The sequence below is a fragment of the Sciurus carolinensis genome, chromosome 4, assembly GCF_902686445.1.
Source record: "Sciurus carolinensis chromosome 4, mSciCar1.2, whole genome shotgun sequence".
In the NCBI taxonomy this organism is placed as follows: domain Eukaryota; kingdom Metazoa; phylum Chordata; class Mammalia; order Rodentia; family Sciuridae; genus Sciurus; species Sciurus carolinensis.
The window spans coordinates 70,390,051-70,415,301 of record NC_062216.1 but is presented as its reverse complement, the minus strand read 5'-3'; the positions used below and the strand labels follow the sequence as shown (position 1 = coordinate 70,415,301).

The 25,251-nt window shown below is 36.6% G+C and overlaps 1 protein-coding gene across 2 annotated transcripts; it reads left to right on the top strand.

The window, feature by feature from the left end:
- Positions 1 to 45: 45 nt before the first annotated feature.
- Akap3 (A-kinase anchoring protein 3) lies at positions 46 to 23,473 on the top strand. 2 transcript variants are annotated; one of them, XM_047550676.1, is made up of 5 exons: positions 46 to 204; positions 5,315 to 5,424; positions 7,664 to 7,759; positions 14,155 to 16,449; positions 23,199 to 23,473. In XM_047550676.1, the coding sequence occupies exons 3-5, from the start codon at positions 7,664 to 7,666 to the stop codon at positions 23,352 to 23,354; spliced, it is 2,547 nt and encodes an 848-aa protein (XP_047406632.1). In that variant the 5' UTR covers positions 46 to 204; positions 5,315 to 5,424; the 3' UTR covers positions 23,355 to 23,473. The 2 variants fall into 2 exon arrangements, with proteins under 2 accessions (XP_047406632.1, XP_047406633.1); XM_047550677.1 differs by lacking the exon at positions 46 to 204 and having other exon boundaries at positions 5,288 to 5,424.
- Positions 23,474 to 25,251: the final 1,778 nt, after the last annotated feature.

The window sequence follows — 25,251 nt, the reverse complement described above, 5'->3', positions numbered from 1 at the left end:
CAGGGCGCAGGTTGCAATAGAGTGCGATCGAGAAGGGAGCCGGAAATGAGAAAAAGTGAAGCCGGAGGAGAAGAAAGGGAAAGAAAAAAATTGGGGGACCTCAGGTCTAGAATGGTCCGTAAAGATAAGCTCATTAATCAGGAACCTGAAGTTCAAAGTCAACCAGGGACTGACACAAGGGCATACAAAATGGCAGAACCCGAGGTAGAGGAGCTCAACTTTCTTGACTCTGAGTTCACTGTGCCCTGAAATGTCAGGGCAACCCTGGTGAGGCTGGGGTTAAGGAGGAAACGTGGCCCTGCGCTTGCGAAGTTCCAGGACCCAAGAAAGAGAAAGGATGTAAAAGCGGGATCGTGGGGGTCAGGGGGGGGACAAGTGGAAAGAGAAATAGAAATGAGGATGGGCCTCCAGCGAATAAATACACCTCGAGTCGTGAAGCACGTTTTCTCCTGCCCTTGTGCTTGCTGTGCCCATTTCTGGAATGCTTACTGTGATAACTGTAACCAGTTCAAGTCTCTGCTCATAGGTGACCTCTTCGGAGGTGGTGATCATTCCACCTGTCCTGTTTTGTTTGGGTTTGAGTTTTATCTACCAAAACATTTACCACCTAACTTGTGAATCCAGGATTTCTTAAATGAGAGGGCAATTCGTGAGTGGGCCTAAGAAAATCTGCCAAAAAAAAAAAAGCTATCTTACCATTTTTCTACAAGGAAGCTGCAGATGGCTCTCTCTAGAACAATGGTTTGTGATTTTTTTTTAAGTATGGATCCCTTTGAAAATCTGCATTGTTCTAGAAAGAGCCACTTGGTACTGAAAGAAATTCCAGAAAGATGAACTGCTTGCATTTACTTTATTCTAGTAACCTCTGGAGATCCCTGAGTAGAAGATAACCAGTGATCCTAGGAACATACCTTGGGCTTAACAGAAAACAGCCTAGTTTGGGGGATCTTTCTACCCTTGATAATTCTTTTAGTGCTTGGATTTTTCAGGAAGAAAGACCTAGTATTGCTGAGATAAACACCAGGCCAGCAGTGAGTAGGGGTTGACTTTTGCTATGTTATAAAGTGCTTATTTCCACTCTATTCCATCCCTACTGTTTACTGAAGTGTCACCTCCACATCAAATGGGAAGTGGAAAGAAATCATTAAATTTCATATGAGAAGCTTAGTAATACTACAGCCTCTTCTATGTTTACTTTCCATTTACAATTTGCTAATACTTGATTTGGAGATTGATATGAATGTTAACATTCTTTTCTGGTTCTGGTCTATTGAGAGACCCTGCCCCACTATCAGCAGCTTCTAACCCCTTAATAACAAGTATGCTATTTAACATTTCTTAAGTCCAACACTGACTCATGTTCTCATTTTTAGTTCCAAGGTGTCATGATATTGTTGAAAGAGCACTAATTTTAACACCCAATATATAAGATCCAGTCCTAGTTCTATTAGTTACTGGTTGTGACATGAACAAGCTTCTATACTTATCTGACACAGAAAATAATACCTTCCATGTTAACCTCAAAAATTCTTGTGAGGATCAGATGACATGGACATGAAGTCGCTTTATCAACTGCAAAGTTGTTCAGTAATGTGTAGTTCTATTCAAATACACTGAAGTATCCAAATCATAGAAGCTAGAACTGGAAAGGATCATAAAGAGATCTACAAACTCAATTACTTTATTTGAAAGATGAAGAAACTAAGACCTAATATAAAAGATAAGCAATAGATAAATTAACTTTGAGAAGGAAATCTATAATAAACCAGTCTTGATTTATTCCATTACAGTTTTAATCTCGTTTAATAACCTTGACTAGAAATTTTTTGTCATGAAAACTATATATTTTATACTTAACCATTATTTACACAGTGTCTATGGTACATTTTCAAAAACAATATACTATAAAGTCTTCTTCAAGTTTAAAAGGAATCACCAGCCAAACTTCTCTTGATCTGATTTATCCCAGCAACCTCTTCAGGTCAAAATTTACAAAGGATGGATTAGTACTACTGTGTCTTTGCCCAACTAAGAAAAATATAACCTGGAGATGGTCAGGTAAAGAGAATCCAGCCTGGATCTTACAAAATGAAGTGAGTCCTTGGCTTTGTATAAGAAGTTTAGTTGACTCAGAATTCTTTTATATATACATTACTCTCTGGAGCCATCTGGATTTAATAAATAATACTTATTCTGCTGTTTTAAGTGAAATCCATTGGCAAAAATTTCCTTTCCCATACTCCCCCACTTAAACACTCAAAGGGGAGAAATAATTAGGAGAAAACAATCCTAGTCCTGTCAAAGGAAACATGGAATCTTAAGAGTATATCTTCACTCCTCCTCTCACCTTTTGCACTATTCAATTTCTGGCAGCTTCACACTGTTGCTATAGAGATGGTGATATCACCAGTTGTGATTCTGATGTCACTCCCCAGTCCCAACAAGGGGGAGGTACATGGAAAACTGGCGGAGGAAACAAGATCTTGAGCTGAGCAAGAACATCCCAGCATCTTCATTGACTTTTAAAGTGTTTTCTGGCGTCTTCTGTGGTTCACTATTCCAGAGCTACAGAGGTAGGAAATCCCATTGGATAGGTAAAACAGCTCTTTTCCATCCTCTCTGGTTAGAAGGGAGAATTCAGTGACAAGTGATGGACAACTTGATTTATATTCAACCCAGTCTTGTTCTATCCAGCTAGTTTTAATTTTCCATTGAATTTTCTGAAAATAAATGAGTTTCTTCTTGAGCAGCCTTCCACCCATCATCTTTACTGCTAAAATTTTCTTTTATTACAGATTCGATCAGATATTCCTGGCCATCCTGCTGAGAGCATGAGGGTTCTTCTTACTCCCTGTTTCTCAATGTTACACTGATGGTAGAAATTTACCTACCTATTGACTTTTCCTTTTCCTTTTCCTTTTTTGGCTATTCCACAAGTTCTTTCCAGTGCTCTGAGAGTAAAATCAGTATGGTTCTGAGTCCAGTTCTCAACCATTTTAATCTTGTCATTGTTATTTCTGAAGCCTTAGTCATACAACAGAGTACTAAGAATGGGTAGGATATATATACATGAACCCTAGATGAGAGAGAGAGAATATCTATACTAACAGGGCTCTAGAGAAAGAAGCTATTACTGAGGAAAAGCAAAAATAAAAATAAAAGAGTTCCACAGGAAAACTTAACAATGAATGGTCAGACACTCTCTCTTCTAATCTTTATTTAAACAAAATCTATTGAACCTTTCATTTCAGCAACAACCAAATTTATTGAGCTGTAATGTACCAGGCACTTACAGAAAGGGAGGAAGAAAAAGAGAAAGGACATAATAAATATATTCATCCTTCTTAAAACTAGTCATAAAACCTGGTTGCATAAGCCTCAAAACTTAATCAGGTATGTAGCAACCTTATAAGAGCTCCATTTATGCTACCTATAATTTAGCTTTTTAATGACTTTAGGAATGGAGAGTGAACAGAAGTCTTTTAAGATTGATACTGGAGAAAAATGTCTTGAGAAGGAGCTGTGGTCTAGGGTACAAGCAACCATAAGCCCACCCCTGCATTGCTTATGTCCTCCTCACTGCCATTCATGATTTACACTCTTCAAGTTGTAATAATCTCATTGGCATTCTCAAGGAATGTTTCAGGTCAGTCCTGTGGCCACAAAAATCCCCCTACTGGGAGCAAGAATATATCACAGCTCCTGTGATGCTAAACTGCAATTAGAGACTAAAGGCATATATTCACTGGTTCTAATATTCCCTTCCTGGGCATCAGGCATTAAGATGAGGTATAAGAATAAATGATTTCTAAGATTAGTTAAACACCTGACATTTTGTATATAGAGGACTGTCTCTCCTTGTGTTAATAGATAACACGAAGTATCATTTTCTCTTATGTTTCCCACACTAGGTATATTACTTTCAGGATATTATTAGCAAGTTGTGAACTTCGAACTTTATGAATACATTCATTGAATCCACTTAACTCTTAAACTCTTCCTTTCTTCATTTCCATTTCATGTTGGGAAATGTATGCATTGATTTGGAAAAATGAAGGTTTTATCAAAAGTATTTAAGTATCTCTTGATATATGCTATCATCCAGGACGAGTCAGTAACAAGCTTCATGGATGCAAGTAAACACAAAGAGCAAAGAAATAGAATAAAAACATTGGGACATAAAAGTTAAATACTAAATATATTTGATTAGTAAGTGCACTTTCTGTAAAAAGACAAGCACTTTGGGGATGCTGATCTATTTATACTGAAACTGTAAGATCTGTTAGGAAATTACTTGATAAGCCTTTGGGAAGAACTTATTCCCAAAAGGAGTCAACATCAAGAAAACTGGAATATATAATTTATCACCATCACAAGTTTCAGCAAACCATTTCTTTTTTGTTCTCAGATTCTCCAATTTGAGAAAGAAAGAAAATGAGCTATCTGGAATTAGAAATGGGAAGAATTTGTATATTCATTCTTTCAGCAGTAATTATTAAGCACCAACTTTAAGGTACTAGCTATTATCAAGGACACTGAGATGAGTAAGAAAATGCCTCTGTCCTCATGGAGCTATCTAATAAAGGAGATAAAATATATGTTAGCAATTAAAATATTAGATAAGATGTAAAGGTTGAAACAAAATAAGATGGAACTTCAATGAGGCAGTGATCATCATATTCAATAAGGCATTTAGGAAATATTTCACAGATGGTGTATCTTTTGTCCTGGGCTCTAAAGTAGGGATGGGGTTTAGAGAGACATTATTAGGGAGAGAGGATGCTGAAGGATATTCCAAGGAGAGAGTATAATGCCTTCTGTTGGAATGTCTTGACAGAGATAGGAGAAGGAAGTTAATTGAATTGAAAGACATTAACTGTGACCTCCCTTTATGAGGATGTATATTTCAAGTCTTTAAAGGAATGTTTGCTATTTTAATATCCATGAATTCAGGGCACTTACTATTCTCCATTCCATCTGTCTTCCAACTTTCTATTCAGATTTGAAATTAAGCTAAAAACTTTGCAGTGTCCTCATTGTTAAATAAACCTATATATCAGTGATTGCAGGTGGAAAATAACAAGTCATGTAAGAAATTATTGACCAGGAAATGGAACCCTTTTTTGTCATCTGGGCCACTGTCAAAATGTGCCAGGAATAAGATGTGGATTCTTTCTATGAGATTTGAATGTCGTTTGTACTCATCACTTGTGATCACATATAAAATGTCAAACAAATCAGAGTTATTATTTGTTAATAAGAGCAATTGGGATATGTAAAATTAGTCATTTTTATCTTTGTCTTTCCATTGCAGATTCCTTATCTATTATTACATGGCAGGAGGGGTGGGTAAACTTAGGGACAGAGAAGACAACAAATTAATCAAGAACTTTCCTCTTATCTCAGATCCTGTTCTCAGTAAAAGTAAGTAATCACTTAATTTATTAATTTTCATCTTTTTAAATTTTAGTAGATTGCTTAAATAAGGCAGTAGATCCTATTGATTTTGTTGTTTTCTATCAGAAGCTACTCATTAGGATGAAATATAAAATGGAAATTAAGAGACACATACTTGGCTCTCACTTGCACTGTCAATGATCTAGGACAATCTGCTTTCAAGTCAACCCGTTCTTTGGCCAAACATGAGTGCCATTAATTTCTTTCTTCATGATGCAAGCATAAGAATATTTTTATATAGTAATGAACTGCTAAGGACAATACAGGGTCTATTTCATAAACATTAACAATCCCTTATTAACGAAACATTAAAAGATGACACTAAAGAAGGTTAGAAAATCTATCTCAGAAAAAAAAATTAAGAAAAAAAGAAAATAATTATCTTTATGAAGCTGGCCAATCTTTCTCAGAGATGTTCTATCCAGGGAAACCCTAGCCCAGTAATTAATTCTGGATGCACATTAGAATCATCCAGGGGGGCTATTAAGAAATTTAATGCTTAAGTTTCCCCAAACTAAAACCCATTGAAAGAAATTTTCTGGAAGATTCAATATTTTTATGGTTTTCTGAGTGATTCTAATGGTTAATCAATTTCAAGAACCTACTATTTACCCAGGAATCTATTGTATTATGGTACCTGGAAGAGTAATAAAAAGCTGTTTTGCTAGCCCAATAATCTGAATCCATGACTGAGGTGTGAAAACAGGTACAAAGCCTTTGGGGACAAAGAATAATAGCTCTAGAAGATCTTACATTTTCCTTACAATAATTATCTGTTATATTCTCTGTAACAAAAATTGTATATCGGGGCTGGGAAGATAGCTCAGTCGGTAGAGTGCTTGCCTTGTAATCACAAGGCCATGGGTTCAATCCCCAGCACCCCCCCCCAAAAAATATTGTATATCAGCATGTGTTCTTAACCATGTGTGTAGTCTGTCTGAACTTGTTGACTTTATAACTGAGGGAAGATGTCTACCTCACCACAGCCATTAACCAGATAAACACTCTCTAATAGTATTTCACTTATTTCAAGCAGTTCCTTAATAAATAGTTTCACTATTAAAAATTAGGATAAGTGTTGGGCTTCATTGTAACAGAATTTTAAGCTAATGTAAAAGTGTATGTCTGTTTCATAAAGATGTTGAGCACATTGGGAAGGAAATAATGGACATCTTATTCCATCCCACTCTTTGAATAATATAGATCTGAGCAAATTTTGTAATGAAAGAAAGGAAATTTCAGTGGAGAGTCCTAGAAGTGAAAGTCTAACAAGGAAAATGAGGGCAAAGAGAAGTTTCTCAGACCTTTAGATTATCAGTTGATAATGTAAGTCATTGTGATAGCTGGCCATGTTTTCAGAGAGTGTCACGATGAAATGTGGAGAGTAGAAAAGACTAAAGACAAAGGTGAAAAGAGTATGTGGAATAAGGACTGTGATGCTCGGTTGTGAGATGAGGTGATGAAAGCAGCAAGTACAAGTGATTTAAGAAAAATAACTACAAATGGAAGATGATAAAAGTAGTAGCTAGAGGGAGGCTTAAGGTAGAAGAAGACAGGTCAAATGAATCTGTTTTCTGACTCATAAGACCAGATAGATGATGGAATCATTACTTAGATTAGAGAATAGAGCAAAGTATTGGGAGAACTGTGAAAGAATCAACATTAGCACAGACATCCCTGCATTTGTGGACACTGAATAGTGAATATGATATCTCTGTTTTAGCAATCAGAAGTTTGACTGAATCATGGAGATGGAGAATTCCCCCAGGATCCTTGTCAAATTGGAGGGGGGACTAGTTTTAAGAGCTCTAAGAGCTACTAAACTTAATGATAATATAAGTATGTTAGTGCTCTAGCAATTAATAGAAATAGAGCATCTTTTACTTAAAAATAAGAACAGGCAAGTTAAAGACTCAAAGAGCAGAACAGGGCTACCTAGGTTCATTCATTCAACAAATATGTATTAAGCTCATATAGCATATACCAGGCACCAGCATCATCACTAGAGAGGTTAAGAAATATTTCTGCAGTTGAGAACTGAGAATGAAAATACCCAGAGTTAAATGGGTTTGAAGTAACTCTTGAGATAGGTCTCTATTGAAATCATTGCTCCTATTTTCTATACCTCGACCTTTCACCTTTCTTCCCCTTATTTTGATATAACCTGTCCTTTTGATGACTTTTCTCATTTTTTTTCTACTTCCAGATGTCAGAGAGGGTTGACTGGTTACAAAGCCAAAACGGAGTGTGCAAAGTTGATGTCTATTCACCTGCAGACGGCCAACCCCAGGACTGGAAAATGGTAAGGGTAAACCTCTTCATGAACACTAGGTTAGGGATATGTGGGCTTATCAGAAGTAGCCTTATTCTCTCTGCCACCACCACCACCCACCTCTTACTATTTTGTAGTTTGATGGGATGAATGTAGACTGTATAGACAGAAAAGGAAATGTAGGTACTTAGTTTTCCAGTCAGTCACTGTGGCTTGATTCTTGGTAGGAAAAAAATGAGCTCCTATGGAATAAAAATTTCCCAATTTTTCCCAACAAATTCTGTAGTTTTGTATTGTAAAAAGTACCTGTCATATGGTCTTTAGAAGGAGAACTGTGCTATAACTAATAAGGAAAAAAAGGAATGTATTATACCTGTGAGATTCTTAGTTTTTCAGACAGATAAATTTTGGAAATGTCTGCAGGCCTCATAGAAAATATTTTCTTAAATGTAAGATGCCTTAAAATTCTGAGAACTTTAAACTTTCATCTCAGTAGCATTGTCAGTTCACCTTTACCATTTAATGAACATTTTTAAAATGTTTACTTACTATCAGGCAGTGTAGCAGTCAGGATCCCATCAGAGGATAGAAACTACACAGTAATTTAATATTTAAAAATTGTTTACTAGTAAAAGATAATTAACTACTAAAACAAATATAAGAGGATTTTAATAATTGAGAAATAACAAATGCAGAAAGCAGATACTACCCACAGACTGAAAGAGAGTGAATAAGGAAGAAACTAAGAACACAACAAGCTCCCTCTCCCTCAACCAAGGCTGCTTCAGGTTTCTATGGAGGGAGTAAGGCTGCCACAGGAAGCTTGGCAGAGAGTTCCCAGGGACCAGAAGGGTAGCCCTTTCCTCCTTCCATGACCATGCCCTTCCAGTGTTGTCTATTAATGAGGACAGCTACCAAAAGAGAAATGTTTGAAGGACCCAGCCCAAGCATCACACAGGAAGGCAAAAAGGGGTGGATTTGGAGTTAGAGACAATAAATCAACTGGCATAGACACTGTGTTGAGTGTTAGGGTCAGAGACATAAAAGTAAATTAGAATTCTCTCTTTTTAAGGATCTTGTAAATCTAATGTAATCACTATTGCAGTCTTCACCCTTGGCATTAACATTTATCAGACACCTCTTTGTATATAATATTATATGACCCATCTTCTGTTTACCCCAAATCTATTTCCTTATCTATAAGCGTCTAAAAAAGAAAACATTAACAAATCTACATAAGGCATTAAAACTTATGGACAATAAATATTGAATTCTGGTAGAGTAAGGATCAACCCTAAAATGCTTCTATTCAATCTTTTATTGACCCCTGCCTTTCTATGTAGAGAAATAAAAGGCAGATCAGAGTCAGAATTAAATCAAGTGAATCAAAATCCTTGATATTTTCACTGAGAAGCACTCTGAGGAATACAAAAAAGAATAAAATGATTTCTGTCCCTCTGAGCTTTTCTATTCACATGTGAAAATGTAAATGTAATTTAAAGGCTCTAAGAAACTGCTGCATATTAATAAAAGATAGTTCATGATTATTTGCCAAGTGGATTTTCTAGATGGTAATTGCTCCAGGTATTTAAAGAAAGGAACATTTCAAAATGGAAGGTGGTCAGAGAAATTTGTATTGGTATGTTTAATTGAGTTAGATATGGAGAAGAGTAATAGGACAGGGAAGTTTACAGTTGGCTTCAACTAAGTTGCTGAAGCAAAAGATAGCTGAGCAAAGAAAATTAAACCATCAACCCTTTTCTGTATTCTCCTTCACAAACATGAAATTTTGCTTGGCCTTAAGAAAGACTCTGATATGATTTGGCATCTTCCTTCCAAACTCCTCAGAATACTGTTGTATAAGAGGAGGATGGCTGAAAGAGGCCAAAGGAGATTGAAGGGGATGGATGGTAGACTGGATTGACAGAAGAGGAAATGTGGGTACTTAGCTTTCCAGTCTGTCACTGTGACTTGATCAACCACTTTTGCAAATTTCTTGTGAATTTGGTGGAATAATTGATATAGGCTGTGCACATTTTAGATTTTAACAAATAGACAGTGAAAACCTATAAACACAGCAAGCTGACGTAATTCTGTGTACACCATTGTATGCTGTAGGTTTGTCATGGTTTAGTGTTCTGCAAAAAAAAATTGAAAAGAATTAAAGAATAAACCCCACATCTGCATTATAGTAAAATCTTCACTGTAAATACTACAGCCCAGTTATGGAACCATGCCTATTTGTAGGTCTTTGTTCTATCTGGAAATAACTAAGTAATATTAAAAGGTAATTTTCCACAAAGGGCCAAAATCAACATCCTCATACAGATATGAAAATGAATATATGTTAAAAACTTTATTTAGCTCATTAATGAGGAGTTTGGTGGGGTGTCATAATCAGTTCAAAGGAGAATTAGAAAAGATATTTATACATCAGGAATATTGAAATGAATAATGTACTGAGGCAAAACTGGCCTCTTCCACCAAGAGAAAAGGAGGTCAGCTGAACCTTCATTAGGCAGAATTTGCATGTCTGCAGACAAAAATTATTTTGCATTGCTTTCAATTATTTATTGTAAATAAGCTCCCACAGAATCAGAATCAGGTAATGTGAAAGGCTGGAGACAAAGCTTGTTCTATAGACAATAGTCTATAGATGATACCTAGTTCTCTATTGAAGCGTAGATTTTTCCCAAGTCTCTCCTCCATTTTGATAAAAATAATTGCAAAGTAAGATTTTTCTTGATCACAAAATAAAGTTGTTCTCATCAGATTTGAGCTGATTACATAGGTGCAACAGCCAACTAGGTTGACCACCTTAAGTGAGTTTTAATGAAAGTTTTCAGAAGAAATCTCAGATTGGATTTTTAAAGCATCTGTTGTTTGCTATCCTGAGATCAGAAAGTCAAGCCTGAGAAAACAGTCTCCACCAGATTTCACTTGCAGTCTTAGAAAAACAGTGCTGCCCACAGTTCACTTTCTCTATAACTATTCTTTCTAAGGATAGTCTCTACCACCTCTTTCAAGCAGAACTTTTAACCAGAGTACTTTGTATTCTTTATACTTCACAAAGAGAATTGAGTGAGGGGCAGTGGTGTATATCTGTGAACTTTCACACCAACTAAAATGCAGATGAGCAGAACTCAGGAACACATGTGAAGTCAGCTTCCTACAGCCACAAATATCCCTGCTGCAACATCTCTAAGTGGCAAAAATGAACATATTTATTAACAGACCCAAAGATATAACCTCTCTGTAATAAGAAAAAAGCATATAAGCTTTCTGTTTAGCCTTCAGTGCTTCAGTATTTAATGTTATTAGAAACATATCCAGGGGCTGGGGATAATGCTCAGTTGGTAGCATGCTTGCCTCGTAAGCACAAGGCCCTGGGTTCAATCCCCTGGGTTCGATCCCCAAGCACCACAAAAAAAAAAAAAGAAAGAAACATATCCAATGAATATACTAACTCAGCTTAATACCAATCTAATGGTATGTTATGTAAGATATTGGAAAGCTATAATCAAGCCAACACACTGTAAAACATAATCACTGTTGAAGTGAAGTGAAGTACAAATTTACATTTTTCATAATCTTAAACATTAAATAGAAAGAGGGGTGGGAGAGGTTGGGGGGAAGGAAAAAATAACAGAATGAATCCAAACACCATTACCCTATGTAAATGTATGATTACACAAATGGTATGCCTCTACTTCATGTACAGAGAAACAAGTTGTATCCCATTTGTTTACAATTAAAAAAATAAAGAAGGAAAGAAAGAAGTAATGCTAGATTATTAGATCTATATAACTTGTATAAATTTATGAAAGACAAATAAAGTAAAATAAAAATGTGTATTTGTATTATACTTAATACTGATAAATTAGAAAAGACAAAATTGTTTTTATTAAACCAGAATTATTAACCCATTCTCACTTGCCAAAGGTTTACCTAACTTATGTGAACTTGAGTTCCTAAAATGTTTCTGAGGTTAGGCTGTATAAAAATACTTTTTCCCCTAGCACAGGTAAAATATTAGAAGTTTGTTTTCTTTATTTTAGAGTGTCTCTAGAATATTCAGTGTATCTAAGACTTATTTATATATCTAATCCACTTGGAATAGAGACTGACTTTATAATCTAACTTTTAATACTAATTATTAGTGGAGGTAGGAAGATATTACTACTTATGTTCCGTACTTTTCTGAATTACAGACACATAATGATATAGACAGTGGTAGATACAGTTTATAGATTCAATCTAAACTTTTAGCCAAGGATCAAAAGTAAACACAGAAGCACAAAACTCCCCATATCAAAAAGCACTTCTCCTTCCAAATTGGCATAAAATTCACAAAGATTTAAGCTTCAAATGAAAAAAAAAATACTAGCAAAACAGATTTTCTGTTGTCTCTCAGTCAGTAAAGGATCAATCTGTAAACTATTAATCCATTAAAGAGATTGCCAAAAGTAGTCAGGCAATAAACCAAATTCCCAATTACTGCTGCCACCAATGATTAGTAACTGTAAATGAACCAAAATGAAAACTAAAAGCAAAATTAGTGGGTAGGAAAATTAAAATTAGAAAAACAGAACCATCTGCAAAGTCCTCTTGCCACTCTGGGGACCAAGAAAAGAAACATCTGCTGTACCTCTCTCATGATGACACCTTAATTCATTGAATCTACTGGGTATCTTGGTGGAAGGCCCAAAACCACCAAACAGTAATTTTCAGAGAAGGGTAAAATAATGGGTAAAATATGTATGTAAAAATAAATGCGTGTTAAAGATTTGTTTAACTCATTAAAAAGAAACTGATGAGATTCAAGAGTCATATATAGATCAGAGATATTAAAGTATATGTGCATAGGGAGGCAAAGCTGAGGAGGAACTCCTCAGCTCAGTCAAACCTCTCCTTGACTATAGCAAGAATTATATTGCCTTGCTGATAGTTATCTACAGTTTACGGTATTGTAAAATAGCTCCAAGAAAATGAGAGGTGATATGGAAGGATGTGTTATAGGCAATGTGCCGTTTTCCATTGAAGCACAACATTTTTCCTATCCTTCTAATCAGGAGAACCATTAGGAGGATTTTGAACCAAGCTATTAACCCAAACATGACAACAGGGAGCTTAAAGTAATTTAGCAAAGAAGGAGTACAGTCACTCCTCTCCTTTCCAAGTTGTCAGGACACAGCAGGGAACCCTAGGGATAGACAGCACCAGTTTTAGAGGAAGAACTGGATCTGAACAAGAGTCCCCATCAGGTACTCTCTATGAGATGCTAGCCAAATTATTGAGCTTCTCCATCTCTGTTCCCTTACCTGTGAAGGTGGAAGAGTGAAACCTTACAGAATGAGTATGGGGTTTAAGTATATGTAACCATTCAGCACAGTCCCTGGCAAACATTACAAGTATTTAACAAATGGTAGCTAGTAACTTTTAATTTGGTTATATACTGTTAATTTGGTGAAACACTAGTAATTCAGTAATAAAAAATACTTATTTATTCTTTAAAGATGGACCATATTTGTGGTTATTCCTAGATAGGCATATGAACCCCAAGGATCCTTTATATTTGATAATACATAAGACACTCCACATACATTGTCTTATTTTATTCTATGTTCAAGGGAAGACTTTTTCAACATCCAGATTACATTATGTAAACCTACAATATATGCATATAATTATCATGGCTAGTGTCCATCAGTCTGTATTCACATAAAACTAATAAATTGCTACATATAGTTAACTCCTCAATTTTGAATCAGACCATTAATTTAATTGGTATCAGCTAGACCACTGGAAAGCCATTTAGTATATCCACATTGTGCTTGTGTAGCCTGGTACTGACTCATCATGTACAATTTTCCTTGTGAATTTTCTCAGTTTTTTTAAAAACTATACTTACAATGAGACCTAAATAAAAATGGATAAACCACAAACAATAGCAATTAATATCAATACAAGAAAAAAATAATCTGATTCATTTCAGATGCTAACTCTTCTATGGAGCTTGTGACTATCGGACATATGTTCTTAGAAGCAACATAATGTAGTTAACTGAGGGCACAGGCTCTGGAGTCAGACTGCCTGGGTTGGAATCCCTCCTCCATCAACAATTAACTGTATGACTTTAAATGAGTACCTAATCTAACTTAGTTCTTCCATTTTCTCCTTTGTAAAATGAAGATAATAAGAGCTCACATTTGAGTTTAATATGAGAATAATACTGAGTGAAATAATAGTCTTAAAATATCTGAACCAGTGCCTGATACATAGTAAGCACTTAATACATGTTATTTTTTTGTGATGATTGAACCAGCTTGAGGGATGACAATTTTTGTAACTAGCCTTTAAGGTTGTCCTGAATATCCCATATCTTTACTTTATTATAGTCAGATGAAACCTTGTCTGTTTTTAAGGAAGCCGCAACAGATCCTGTCAGAGTGCTCAGCTGGCTCCGCAGAGACCTGGAAAAAAGCACAGCTGAATTCCAAGATATTAGATTCAAGCCTGGAGAACCGTCTCTGGGTGAGGAAACCACCAACTCAGGAAACAAAGGTTTCTGTGTAGACTACTACAACAACCCCCACAGGGGCAGTCCAGGGAGACTGCATTTTGAAGTAACTCACAAAGAGAATCCCTCCCAGGGCCCCTGTCCTCAGGCTGGTAAAGGGAGTTCAGTAGATGAAGTTTCCTTCTATGCTAATCGCCTCACAAATCTGGTCATAGCCATGGCCCGCAAGGAGATCAATGAGAAGATCGATGGCTCTGAAAACAAATGTGTCCATCAGTCATTTTATGTGGGGGATGAACCTGTACCCAACAAGAGCCTGAGTACGGTAGCATCAGAGCTGGTGAATGAGACTGTCTCTGCATGTGCCAATAATACTGCCCCAGACAAGGCTCCTGGCTCTGGAGACAGGGCCGTGGGATTATCACAAAGTCCCCCAAATTTGAAGTACAAGAGCACTTTGAAGATCAAGGAGTGTACCAAGGAAAGCAAGTGTCCAGATGACAAGTCTGCTTCTAGGAAGTCTTTTTTCTACAAGGAAGAGTTTGAATCTCGGAATGCAGGTGATGCCAAAGAGGGTGGAAGGCCCCTACCTGGGGAGAAAAAGATGTTCAGTGGGCAGGAAAGGCCTAGTGACTTTACTGCTTCTGTTAGTCAAGGGATCATGACCTATGCCAATAGTGTGGTATCTGATATGATGGTTTCCATCATGAAGACACTGAGGATCCAAGTGAAAGACACCACCATTGCCACCATCCTACTGAAGAAGGTACTGATCAAACATGCAAAAGAAGTTGTCTCAGATCTCATCGATTCCTTCATGAAGAACCTCCACAATGTTACTGGGACCCTTATGACGGATACAGACTTTATCTCAGCTGTGAAAAGAAGTCTCTTCTCCCAAGGAAGTCAAAAGGCTACAGATATCATGGATGCCATGCTAGGTAAACTATATACTGTGATGTTTGCCAAAAAGTTCCCTGAAAATCTCCGGAAAACCAAGGACAAGTCAGAGAGTTATTCCCTCCTCTCCATGAAAGGAATGGGTGACCCTAAAAACCGAAATGTGAACTTTTCAATGAAATCTGAAGCTAAACTGAGAGAAAAAATGTATTCTTCATGCAAACCAGAGAAGGAGAAGAGTTGTGCTGAAACCCTGGGTGAGCACATTATCAAAGAGGGGTTGACCATGTGGCATAAAACTCAACAGAAAGAATGTAAATCTCCAGGTTTCGAGCGTCCAGCTACCAACAAACAGAAAAATCCTGTGCCAGACATTCCCTTTGAGTGTCTGGATCCTTGCAACCTCAGCCCTCCTCTGAATTTCCCAGAGAAACCTGAGAATTTTATGTGTGATTCAGACTCCTGGGCCAAGGACCTGATTGTGTCTGCCCTACTTCTGATCCAGTACCACCTGGCCCAGGGAGGAAGGATGGATGCACAGAGCTTCCTTGAAGCTGCTGGCACCACCAACTTTCCCATCAACAAGGCCCCTGTAGTTTTAGATGAATCCAGCCTCAAGACTCCTCATGTGGTATGTGACCAAGAACAATCTGAAAAGAAGGATCTAATGAGCGTTTTCTTCAATTTTATCCGGAACTTACTTAGTGAGACCATTTTCAAGGGTGATCAAAGCTGTGACTCCAAGGTTCCAGAAAAGCCAGTTAAGGAAAAAGATCGCAACCAGTGTGAAAGACCCATGACCCCTTCTGTCAAATTCTGTGAAGGTGATGACGCTGGTACCTTTTCTGGGCTGACCAAGATGGTTGCCACTCAGCTAGATGGCCACATGAATGGGCAAATGGTAGATCATCTGGTGGACTCAGTAATGAAGTTGTGTCTCATTATTGCCAAGTCCTGTGACTCTCCCTTGGCAGAGCTGGGAGATGAGAAATGTGGGGATGCCAGCCGGCCAAATTCAGCCTTCCCAGAGAGTTTGTACGAGTGTTTACCAGTTAAGGGCACAGGGACGGCAGAGGCTCTCCTACAAAATGCCTATCAAGCCATCCATAATGAATTGAGATGTGTATCAGGACAGCCCCCTGAAGGCTGTACAGCACCCAAAGTGATTGTCAGTAATCACAACCTATCTGACACAGTTCAGAACAAGCAACTCCAAGCTGTTCTTCAATGGGTAGCTGCTTCTGAGCTCAATGTCCCTATTTTGTACTTTGCTGGTGATGATGAAGGGATCCAAGAGAAGGTAAGGAAGAAAGGTCAAAGGATTTTGGAATAATTTATTAAGGGTTAATTGGGATTTTAGGTTCTTTGTGCTTTCTGAATGGAAATATAACCACAGGAGGGGTGGAATAGGAATGGTAAGAATTTTAAGAATATGCCTCATGGCAGAGATAATCAATAAAGTAAAATTAGATTTTGCCCAGAGACATATCAAAGAGGGGAAATATAAATGATACTTTTCTCTGTTTTCTGCATTTATTGATGGGAGTACACAGATGAGGAGCCTCCAGAGAATTGATGAAGGAGTCAGATCAAGGTCTGGGCCTGAGACTGACTTTCACATAGAACAGAATTGTCAAAGAATAAGACAGAACTTTTGGAAAGTATCCCTGGATTATCTCTTAATTGAGAAAAGTGGAACAATGGCTGTTATCAATCAAGTACTAAGGGGGTGGCACAAGAGGCTAGGGTTTTTTAGAACAATTTATCTTCAGGGCTGGGGGTGTAGCTCAATAGAGCACTTGCCTAGTGTGCACAAGATCCTTGGTTCTATATGCAACACCAGGAATAAAAAAAAAAAAAAAAAGGGAAGAAGGAAAGAAAAAGAAAAATCGTACTCACAGAAACTCTAAGATATGGAGAAAGAGTCTTTCTCTTTTGTAATAACTAGTGTTAGTAGCCCTTGTAACTGGGTTACTGAGTTTATCTAATAACTTGGGGAGACAGGATTAGATAGCTTCCAGATAAGGCTACATCAAGCCTATACAAGAAATTGTATGATCTTGATTTTAGTCTTAGCAACACTTTTAATCTTAGCAAGACTGTGTTTACTATTTCAAGTATTATCTGTGGACTACCAGCATTGGCATCCTTTGGGAAATTGTCAGAGGTTTAGAATCTCAGGCTTTGCTCTAGATCTATTGGATCGGAATCTTCATTTTAGCAGAATACCAGGTGATTTGTGTGTATGTTCAAGTTTGGGTTAGAGGACAGAACATGAAGTTCCAATACTAGATATACCCCTAAGGGTTCTTGGCAAGCTCTGTCTCCTTATAGGATTTTCAGTGTATATCAGACAACTATTTTGGTACATGGCAATTAGCTGTGCAGAGAGTGGGGAGAGGGAAGATGAAGGCTATATTCAGGCAAAAACTTTAGACTGATGAAAAGAAATCTAAAAGCAAGCATAACCTTCATGTGCATAGGGTGTGACAAAGCCATTTGTTTTGTAGTCCACTGAGGCTGGCTTTGAACTTGCAGTCCTCCTGCCTCAGCCTCCTGAGCTGCTGGGATTACAGACATTTGCCACCTTGCCTGGCTGTAGCCAGCTTTTAAGTTGAACTCATATATAACACATTCCAGTCTTTGATAATTCTGAATTAGAATATCTGTAATATTTTCATCTAAAATAGGAACAGGAGACGTGCAGTCCCTCCTTACACACACACACGCACACACACACACACACACACACACACATAAACACGCACGCACTTTTGTCCACTCTAAAGATACAGTCCTCTATTCTTAAAGGAAAAGAGTAGAAAGAACAGCAGCAATACAAACTTCAACGAATGAGTAAATTTGCATTGAACATTAGCATATTTTAATAACAGTTGTATGACATATACACCAAAGAAATTACATAAAAGTGATATTTTTTGCAAAGTGATTAGTTATGCAGATATTCTCATGTTGATCCAGGTGATGGAATTTAATAACAATGGAATGCCTGTGAGCCCAATTCCTTTAAATAAATTTGTATTTATTTTTAGATAGATGTTATGTTTGTGTAGTTCAGAATCCAAAAGCACAAAAGGATGCACAGTGAAAATTAAGGGTGTTTCTTCATCCTAGTACCCTCCTGGAGAAAAAACTATTCTGATCAATTTCTTGTTTATTATTCCAGAAGTGCATATTCATACACGAGTGTATGTATGTTTTTCTTAACAGTCATAAATGGAGTGTGACACACACACACATATAAGATACATGTATATATGAATATGTCTTCTGCAACATATAGAGCTGCCACATTTTAATGGCTTTTTATTACTTTATAGTTATGAAGATTTTGTAATTTAACTCTCCCCTATGTTTAAACATTTCAACTGACGATATCTTGCTACTATGATCAATGCTGCACTGGATATCCTTGCCTCTACATAATTTTGCACAGGTTCAAACGTACCCATATGTGCTAAGTACCTAGGAAAGGAATTTCAAGGTTACTTTGTGTGTAATTATGTATATTTGACATATATTCCCATATTGCCTTCCTTAGAGCTTGACCAATTTGCACTTCTATTAAAATAATAGAAGAGAGTGCCTATTTCCCCATGTTTGAACCAACATAGTACACTAAACTTTGGATCTTTGCCAACTGTTGCTTTACTTTGCATTTTTTTAAATTAGGAATGAGAGTGCATATCTTTGCACATGTTTAAAAATCATTTGAATTTCCTACTTGGGGGATGAATTGTTTGTTCATAACCTCTGCCAATTTTTTATTTGTGTTGTAGGTCTCTTTCTTCTTGATCTTTAAAAATTTTACATATTACAAGGAATCAGCCATTGTGATGTTAAATACTAATTTTTCCTTTGCCATTGGTCTTTTGATTGTTGTTTTCTGTTTTAGGTTGGTGTTGCCATACAGAATTTAGTCAAATCTAAGATAGTTTTTCTTTTATATTTGCTGGGATTTGTGTCAGATTTTGGAAAACATTCTTTGCTATACAATATTAACAAACCTTCCCATGTTTTCTTTTGATGGTTTTAATGATTTTTAAAAATATTTAAGACTTTAACCCATTTTTAATACTTTTTTTGTATAAGAGATGAAATAGGGATGCAAATTGGCTACCTGTCTTTGATTCTTTTTCTGAATTTTCTGTTGTTCTATTGAATAATCCATCTCTTCTTGGACCCATTACATACTGTTCTAGTCACTGTAATTCTACAACATTTTTAAATAACTGATAGGACCTGGAGACTCTTCAGTCTAGCTTCTTACCTGTTTTCATTCCCAGTTTCCACTCCCATCCACAGGCAACCACTGATCTGTTTTCTATATTTTCGTTTTGCCTTTCCTTGACATTTAATCTGATGGAACCATAAAATAGGTAGTCTTTTATATTTGACTTTTGTATTTACCATAATGTTTTTGAGAATTATCCATGTTGCATGTTATTAGTAGTTCATTTTTTTACTAGTGAATATTATTTTACTTTATGGATATACATTTAATTTGTCCATTCATCAGTTAATGGAATTTGAATTATTTCTGGTTTTTGCTATTATGGATAATGCTACCATGAGTATTTACATGCAAGTCTTTGTGTAGATATAGGTTTTCATGTCTCTTGAGTAGATACTGAGGAATGGGAATGCTGCATCTTATAATTTCTTAAGAAATTGTCAAACCGTTTTCTAAGGTGGCTATATCATTTTATGTTCTCACTAGCAATTTATGTGAGTTTCAGTTCCTCCACATTTATGTATAAAGTAATCTTTCATTTGTTATAACAAATTATAGTGGTATCTCATGGTCGATTAATTTGGCATATGAAAATTAAAATGACTAAGGATATTCAACATATTTTATGTGTTCATTATCCATTCATATATGTTCTTTGGGAAAAAAAACTGTTAGCCTGTATTTTGATTGAGTTTTTTACTTCTTGATTAGTTGCAAGATATCTTTATATATTCTAGAAACAAGATCTTTATCTGATATATGATTTGCAAATGTTTTCTCTTAGTCTGTGATTTGTGTTTTTACTTAATGGAGTCTTTCAAAGAGAAAAACTTTTAATGATGAAATCATAATTTGTCATTTTTTTGCTCTTATTGCTTTTTGTACTTTTGGTGTCATATCTAATAAATCCTTGCCTAACCAGTTGTTCTTGATTTAGGGAAAATTTTGATCCTCAGGGGATACTGGCAGTATCTGGAGACATATATGGCTGTCACAACAGGAAAGAGGGTTCTTTCCTGTGGAATCTAGTGGATAGAAAGGCCAAAAATATTATTAAACATCCTACAATGCACAGAACAGCTGGCAATAGAATTATCTGGCCTATAAGGTCAAAAGCAGGAAGAATTAGAAACCCTGACCTATCCCAAAGTCTTGAAGATTTTCTCTTTGTTTTCTTCTAAATGTTTGTTAATTTTTAGCTCTTATATCTGTTGATCTACTTTGAGTTAAATTTTTTATATGATGTAAAGGGGGGGTTCAAATTTATTCTTTTGCTTGAAGATATACTGGTGTCTTGGCACCATTTGTTGAAAAGATCAATGGGTTTCTGGCTCCTCTGAATTATCCATCCCCTTTACAAAAACTCAAATGACAGTAAACATTAAATTCAAGCTTTATGATAATCAATGTTTGCATGGCACATTTTTTTCATGATTTCACTTTTAACCTACATGATTTTACTTTTAATCTACTTATTATATTTGAAGTGCAGTTTTTTTGTAGGAAGCTGCAGGTGGGTCATGTGTCATGCTCATGTTCATATGGACAGAAACACGAATAACTGTAGGTTGACTAATTTCTTATGTGTGGATTTAAGTATACCAGTTTATTATTTGTTTGTTTCTTTTCTTTTTCCTGAGCCATCCATTAGTTGAACATTTTTAATATTCCATTTTAATTATCTTTTGTGTTTTTTTATCTTTGTGTAGATTTTTAGTGATTCTCTATGGATTATAGTATATATATGATGTGTGTGTGTGTGGTTTTTAACTTTTCAGAGTATAATTAGAATCAATAGTTTGCCACTTAAACTAAAATGTATAAATATTGTTATGATGTAGGTTCCTATATATTCTTTATATTCTAGTTGTCTTCTTTGTTTGTTTAATCTATATACATTAAAAAAATCCTGAGATGATGTTACTCTTTCTTTCAATCATAAAACACATTTTAAAGAACTAAAGGGGCAATCTCTTATTTATACTGAGAGTTTTACTGTTTCTATTGCATTTCAAGTGTTCCTACTATCCTTCTGATATCACTGTCCCACTCTCTGAAGAACTTCCTTTAGAAATTCTTCTAGAACACATTTTTTGACAATAAATTCTCTTTAACTTTCTTTAATCCAAAAATGTCTTTATTTACCCTTCATTTCTGAATTTCTTCTGGACCTAGGATTCTAGTTTGGTAGTTTTCTTTAGCAGTTCAAAATGTGCCACTTCCTTCTGACCTCCATATTTCCTGAGGAGAAATCTGCTGTCATTTCAATTGTGTGTTCCCCTTTGAATAATGCTCTGGTTTCTCAGGCTATTTTGAAAATTTTATTTCTTTTTCTTTAGTTTTCAGCAATTTGATTATGATAGATGTTATAGTGAATTTCCTTGGGTTTGTTTTATTTTAGATACACTGAACTTCTTGATTCTATAGGTTCAGTCTTTTGGTGAATTTGAGAGCTTCCATTCACATTTCTTTAAATATTTTTTCTGCACCATCCTCTCCTTTGGGATTCTAATGATATAAATGTCTGAAGATCTTGGGGTTCTGCTTGTTTTTTCAGGCTTCAATTTTTTATGTCATTCAACAGAGATAATTTCTGTTGATCAACCTTCAAGTTTACTGACTTTACTCTGTTGTCTTTGTTTTGCCATTTAGCTCATCTAATACATTTTTTAGATATTTTTATTCTAAACTCCATTTAGCTCTTTTCATATCTTTTATTTCTTTGTTGTGACTGTTTTCACTCATCCTCCAGAATATTCACATCAGTTTCTCACATGACAGTGTCTCCTCCTGAAAGCGTGTTCATGATATGTGGCCCATTTATTTTGACCTTGAACTCATTCTTCCTTTTTCTTGCTATTATTTGGGGTGGGGCAGTGTGGGGGTGGAACTGAACCCAGGGCCACACACATACTAAGCAAGTGCTGTACACTGAGCTGTATCCCCAGCCCTTTTTATTTTATTTTGACTCAAGGTCTTGCTAAGTTACTGAGACTGACCTTGAACTTGTGATCCTTCTGCCTCAGCCTCTTGAGTAGCTGAGATTCCAGGCATTTCTTATAAAGAATCAGGAGCAGAATGCACAAAAATCTTATTACTTGAAATAATTTGTTGCCTGTAGGATTTCAAATGAATGACAATAATACTGTGTTCATATTAGAATGCTTGCCTCAACTAAGTTTCCTCCATTTGTGTTTGGAAAGAGTTATAATGAGTGTGAATTTTGACCCTATGAAATACTGGCAGTGACACTCTGAGGTCTCTTCCCTCTCTGGGTCCCACCTCTCTGAGGTCAAATTGATCTCTGATGTGTCTTCCTGCTGTAACATTACAGAATTCGCTGGTCTATGGGGCATTGTCCACATTTGTCTACTAGATATTTTTCTCTCACCCTGTTGGTCTTAGGGCAATAATAGAGACTATTTTATGATATTTTGGTTTAAAACTTTAGAAGCCCTAGAAGGCAAGAACACTATTGATGAACATTCACTGTAAGCATCTCTTTATAGGGAAATAATAGGACAATTTTAGTCTTAATGAGAAATCCCATTTTACGTGTCATGGCTGGTATATATTAACACCTTTCTTTGAATTAAGGGTGACAACACCGACTTCCTTCTGTCAGACAGGCTGATAAACTACTCTTAAGGAAGTCTTCTCAATTCTAACTTGAGTACCTTCTGCTGCACTTTCCTGAAGTCAACCTGGCCTCCTGGTTCTAACCATGTCAGGTTGTCCCTGGACTGCCTGGGAACCCTCTGTCCCTCCACTACTGTTTTCTCTGCTTTCCACAGCTACTTCAGCTCTCCGCTGCTGCTGTAGACAAGGGACGCAGTGTAGGGGAGGTTCTGCAGTCGGTGCTGCGCTATGAGAAGGAGCGACAGCTGGACGAGGCGGTGGGAAATGTCACACGGCTGCAGCTGCTGGACTGGCTGATGGTGAACCTGTGATCGTGCCCACCCACTGCATCCCCTCTTCCAGCAGTGGGCCCAGCCCTTGTCCCATCATTTCCACAGCTCCCCTCTCCTTATCCTCACAGAGCCCTAACATTATCTTCATACCACTCACATGAAAGACATGTCATCTAATACTAGTCACTGGATTTTGCACATTTTCCTGTCCATGCGAGCAAGGACATAAAATTAAAAAATTAAAATTAAAGGGCTCCATGTGTTTGGTTTTCTTGGGATCCAAAGGGTAAAGATTCAATAAGGTAAAGATATCTCAGGAATGAAAAAAAAGGTAGATAGCAGAGGAGGCAAGCGGAACTGCGCTGGACTGAGGCCCTGACAAATGTTGATGTTCACCATGTATCTCCTGTCTATGTGCCACAATTTACAACTCCCTTCATTTTAACTCTTGCCTTAAAATAAGCCACAATTCATCAAGAATTCATTTTTACCTTTTATAATCATGAAAATCAGAAAACATTTCTAATACCCAAACAAAATCAGTCTAATGTGGTCAAGGACTTTACTTCTTGTGTGTCTGCTGAGCTGTAGAACCACTGTCAACCTGCAACTGTATCCATGGTTGAAGGTGGTGACAAAAGAGGTTCCTCAAGGCTGAGGGTGTAACTCAGTGGTAGAGTGCTTGCTGCACATACAAGAGAAGCCTTAGGTTCAGTCTCCAGCACTGGGGGGAAAAATTTCCCAAGACCTGAGTTCTCTTCCCCAGTTCTGTGACTTTCTAGCTATAGAACTGGGACAAATGGTGGCACTGCTCTGACTAAATGCCCATAATACCCCACTAAACATTTTCCATTCCTACCCACCTCCCTAGAAATGTTTTTCATACTTTTCCTCCTCCTAGAAACTTTTTCCTCTTTGTCTTCTAATTTTCCTGTTTCTCTAGATCTCTTGGGGTCTCTATCATGTTCTAATTTTTTATCTTTCCCTGAACTTTCTCTTGATTCTGCTATTTTCACTGTATCATCTTCCCTGAATGATCTCATCATGGATCTCAAATCCATGGCTTCAACTACTTGATATCACCATTTATGGAATATTATGAAGTATTTAAAAAGGAAACTATGAAGCCAGGTATATTTTCAATGTTGTTTTTGATCTTAAGTTTCATGTCATATTTTGTCTGTCACGTGATATGATCATATAGAAATTGTGATTTATGTTGACAGAACTGAGAAGGGAAATATGTGGACATTATTGAATTTGAGGGGTGGTGGATGAGTGAACATATCCTGCTTACGTACTCAACTTCCCTCCTTTTGGAAGCACTCCATCCCCTACTCCTTCCTAGAGAAGCGTCAGTCATGGCATTTTCAACACAATTTTACAAGGTGGACTTATGATGCAGGTGAGGACCACAGAAGACCACAGTCCGACGCAGTTAATTGGTTCAGATACAATCATTTCTGAGACTTCCATGCCAGCAAGGAAGACTATATCTTTTGACTGATTGTTGGTGGTCATCTTAACTTCTGGACTGAGCTTCCAGTTGTAAGGATGACGCTAACTATAGGAATATCAAGGCAGAGGAGAAAAAGAACAAGAAGAAAGAGAAAGATGGAGAAAGAGAAATAAGACTAATAGATCTGAGCCCTTATGGCCTAATTTGAATTCCTAGGTACAGCTGTGCCTGAAACTGCATCTACCCCTCCTGATTCCACAGTGATATAAGACAACAAATGTCCCTTATTGTTTAAATTAATTTGAACTTAGCTTCTGTTATTTCCAAATAAGGATTTTGATTGACTTAGGTTGACAACCATGGGCAAGAAGAAAAAACATTTAAAGTAACATTAATGATGCTATATCATTAAGTATTTAAAACTAACCTCTCCCCACACACACACATACACAGATAGCTACAGAGTGAGTTCAGGTA

Coding starts and splice junctions, on each gene's coding strand:
- Akap3 (XM_047550676.1), top strand. CDS start 7,664: ATGTCAGAGAGGGTTGACTGGTTACAAAGCCAAAACGGAGTGTGCAAA. Junction 7,760..14,154: donor AACCCCAGGACTGGAAAATG/GTAAGGGTAAAC, acceptor TCTGTTTTTAAG/GAAGCCGCAACAGATCCTGT. Junction 16,450..23,198: donor ATGAAGGGATCCAAGAGAAG/GTAAGGAAGAAA, acceptor TGCTTTCCACAG/CTACTTCAGCTCTCCGCTGC.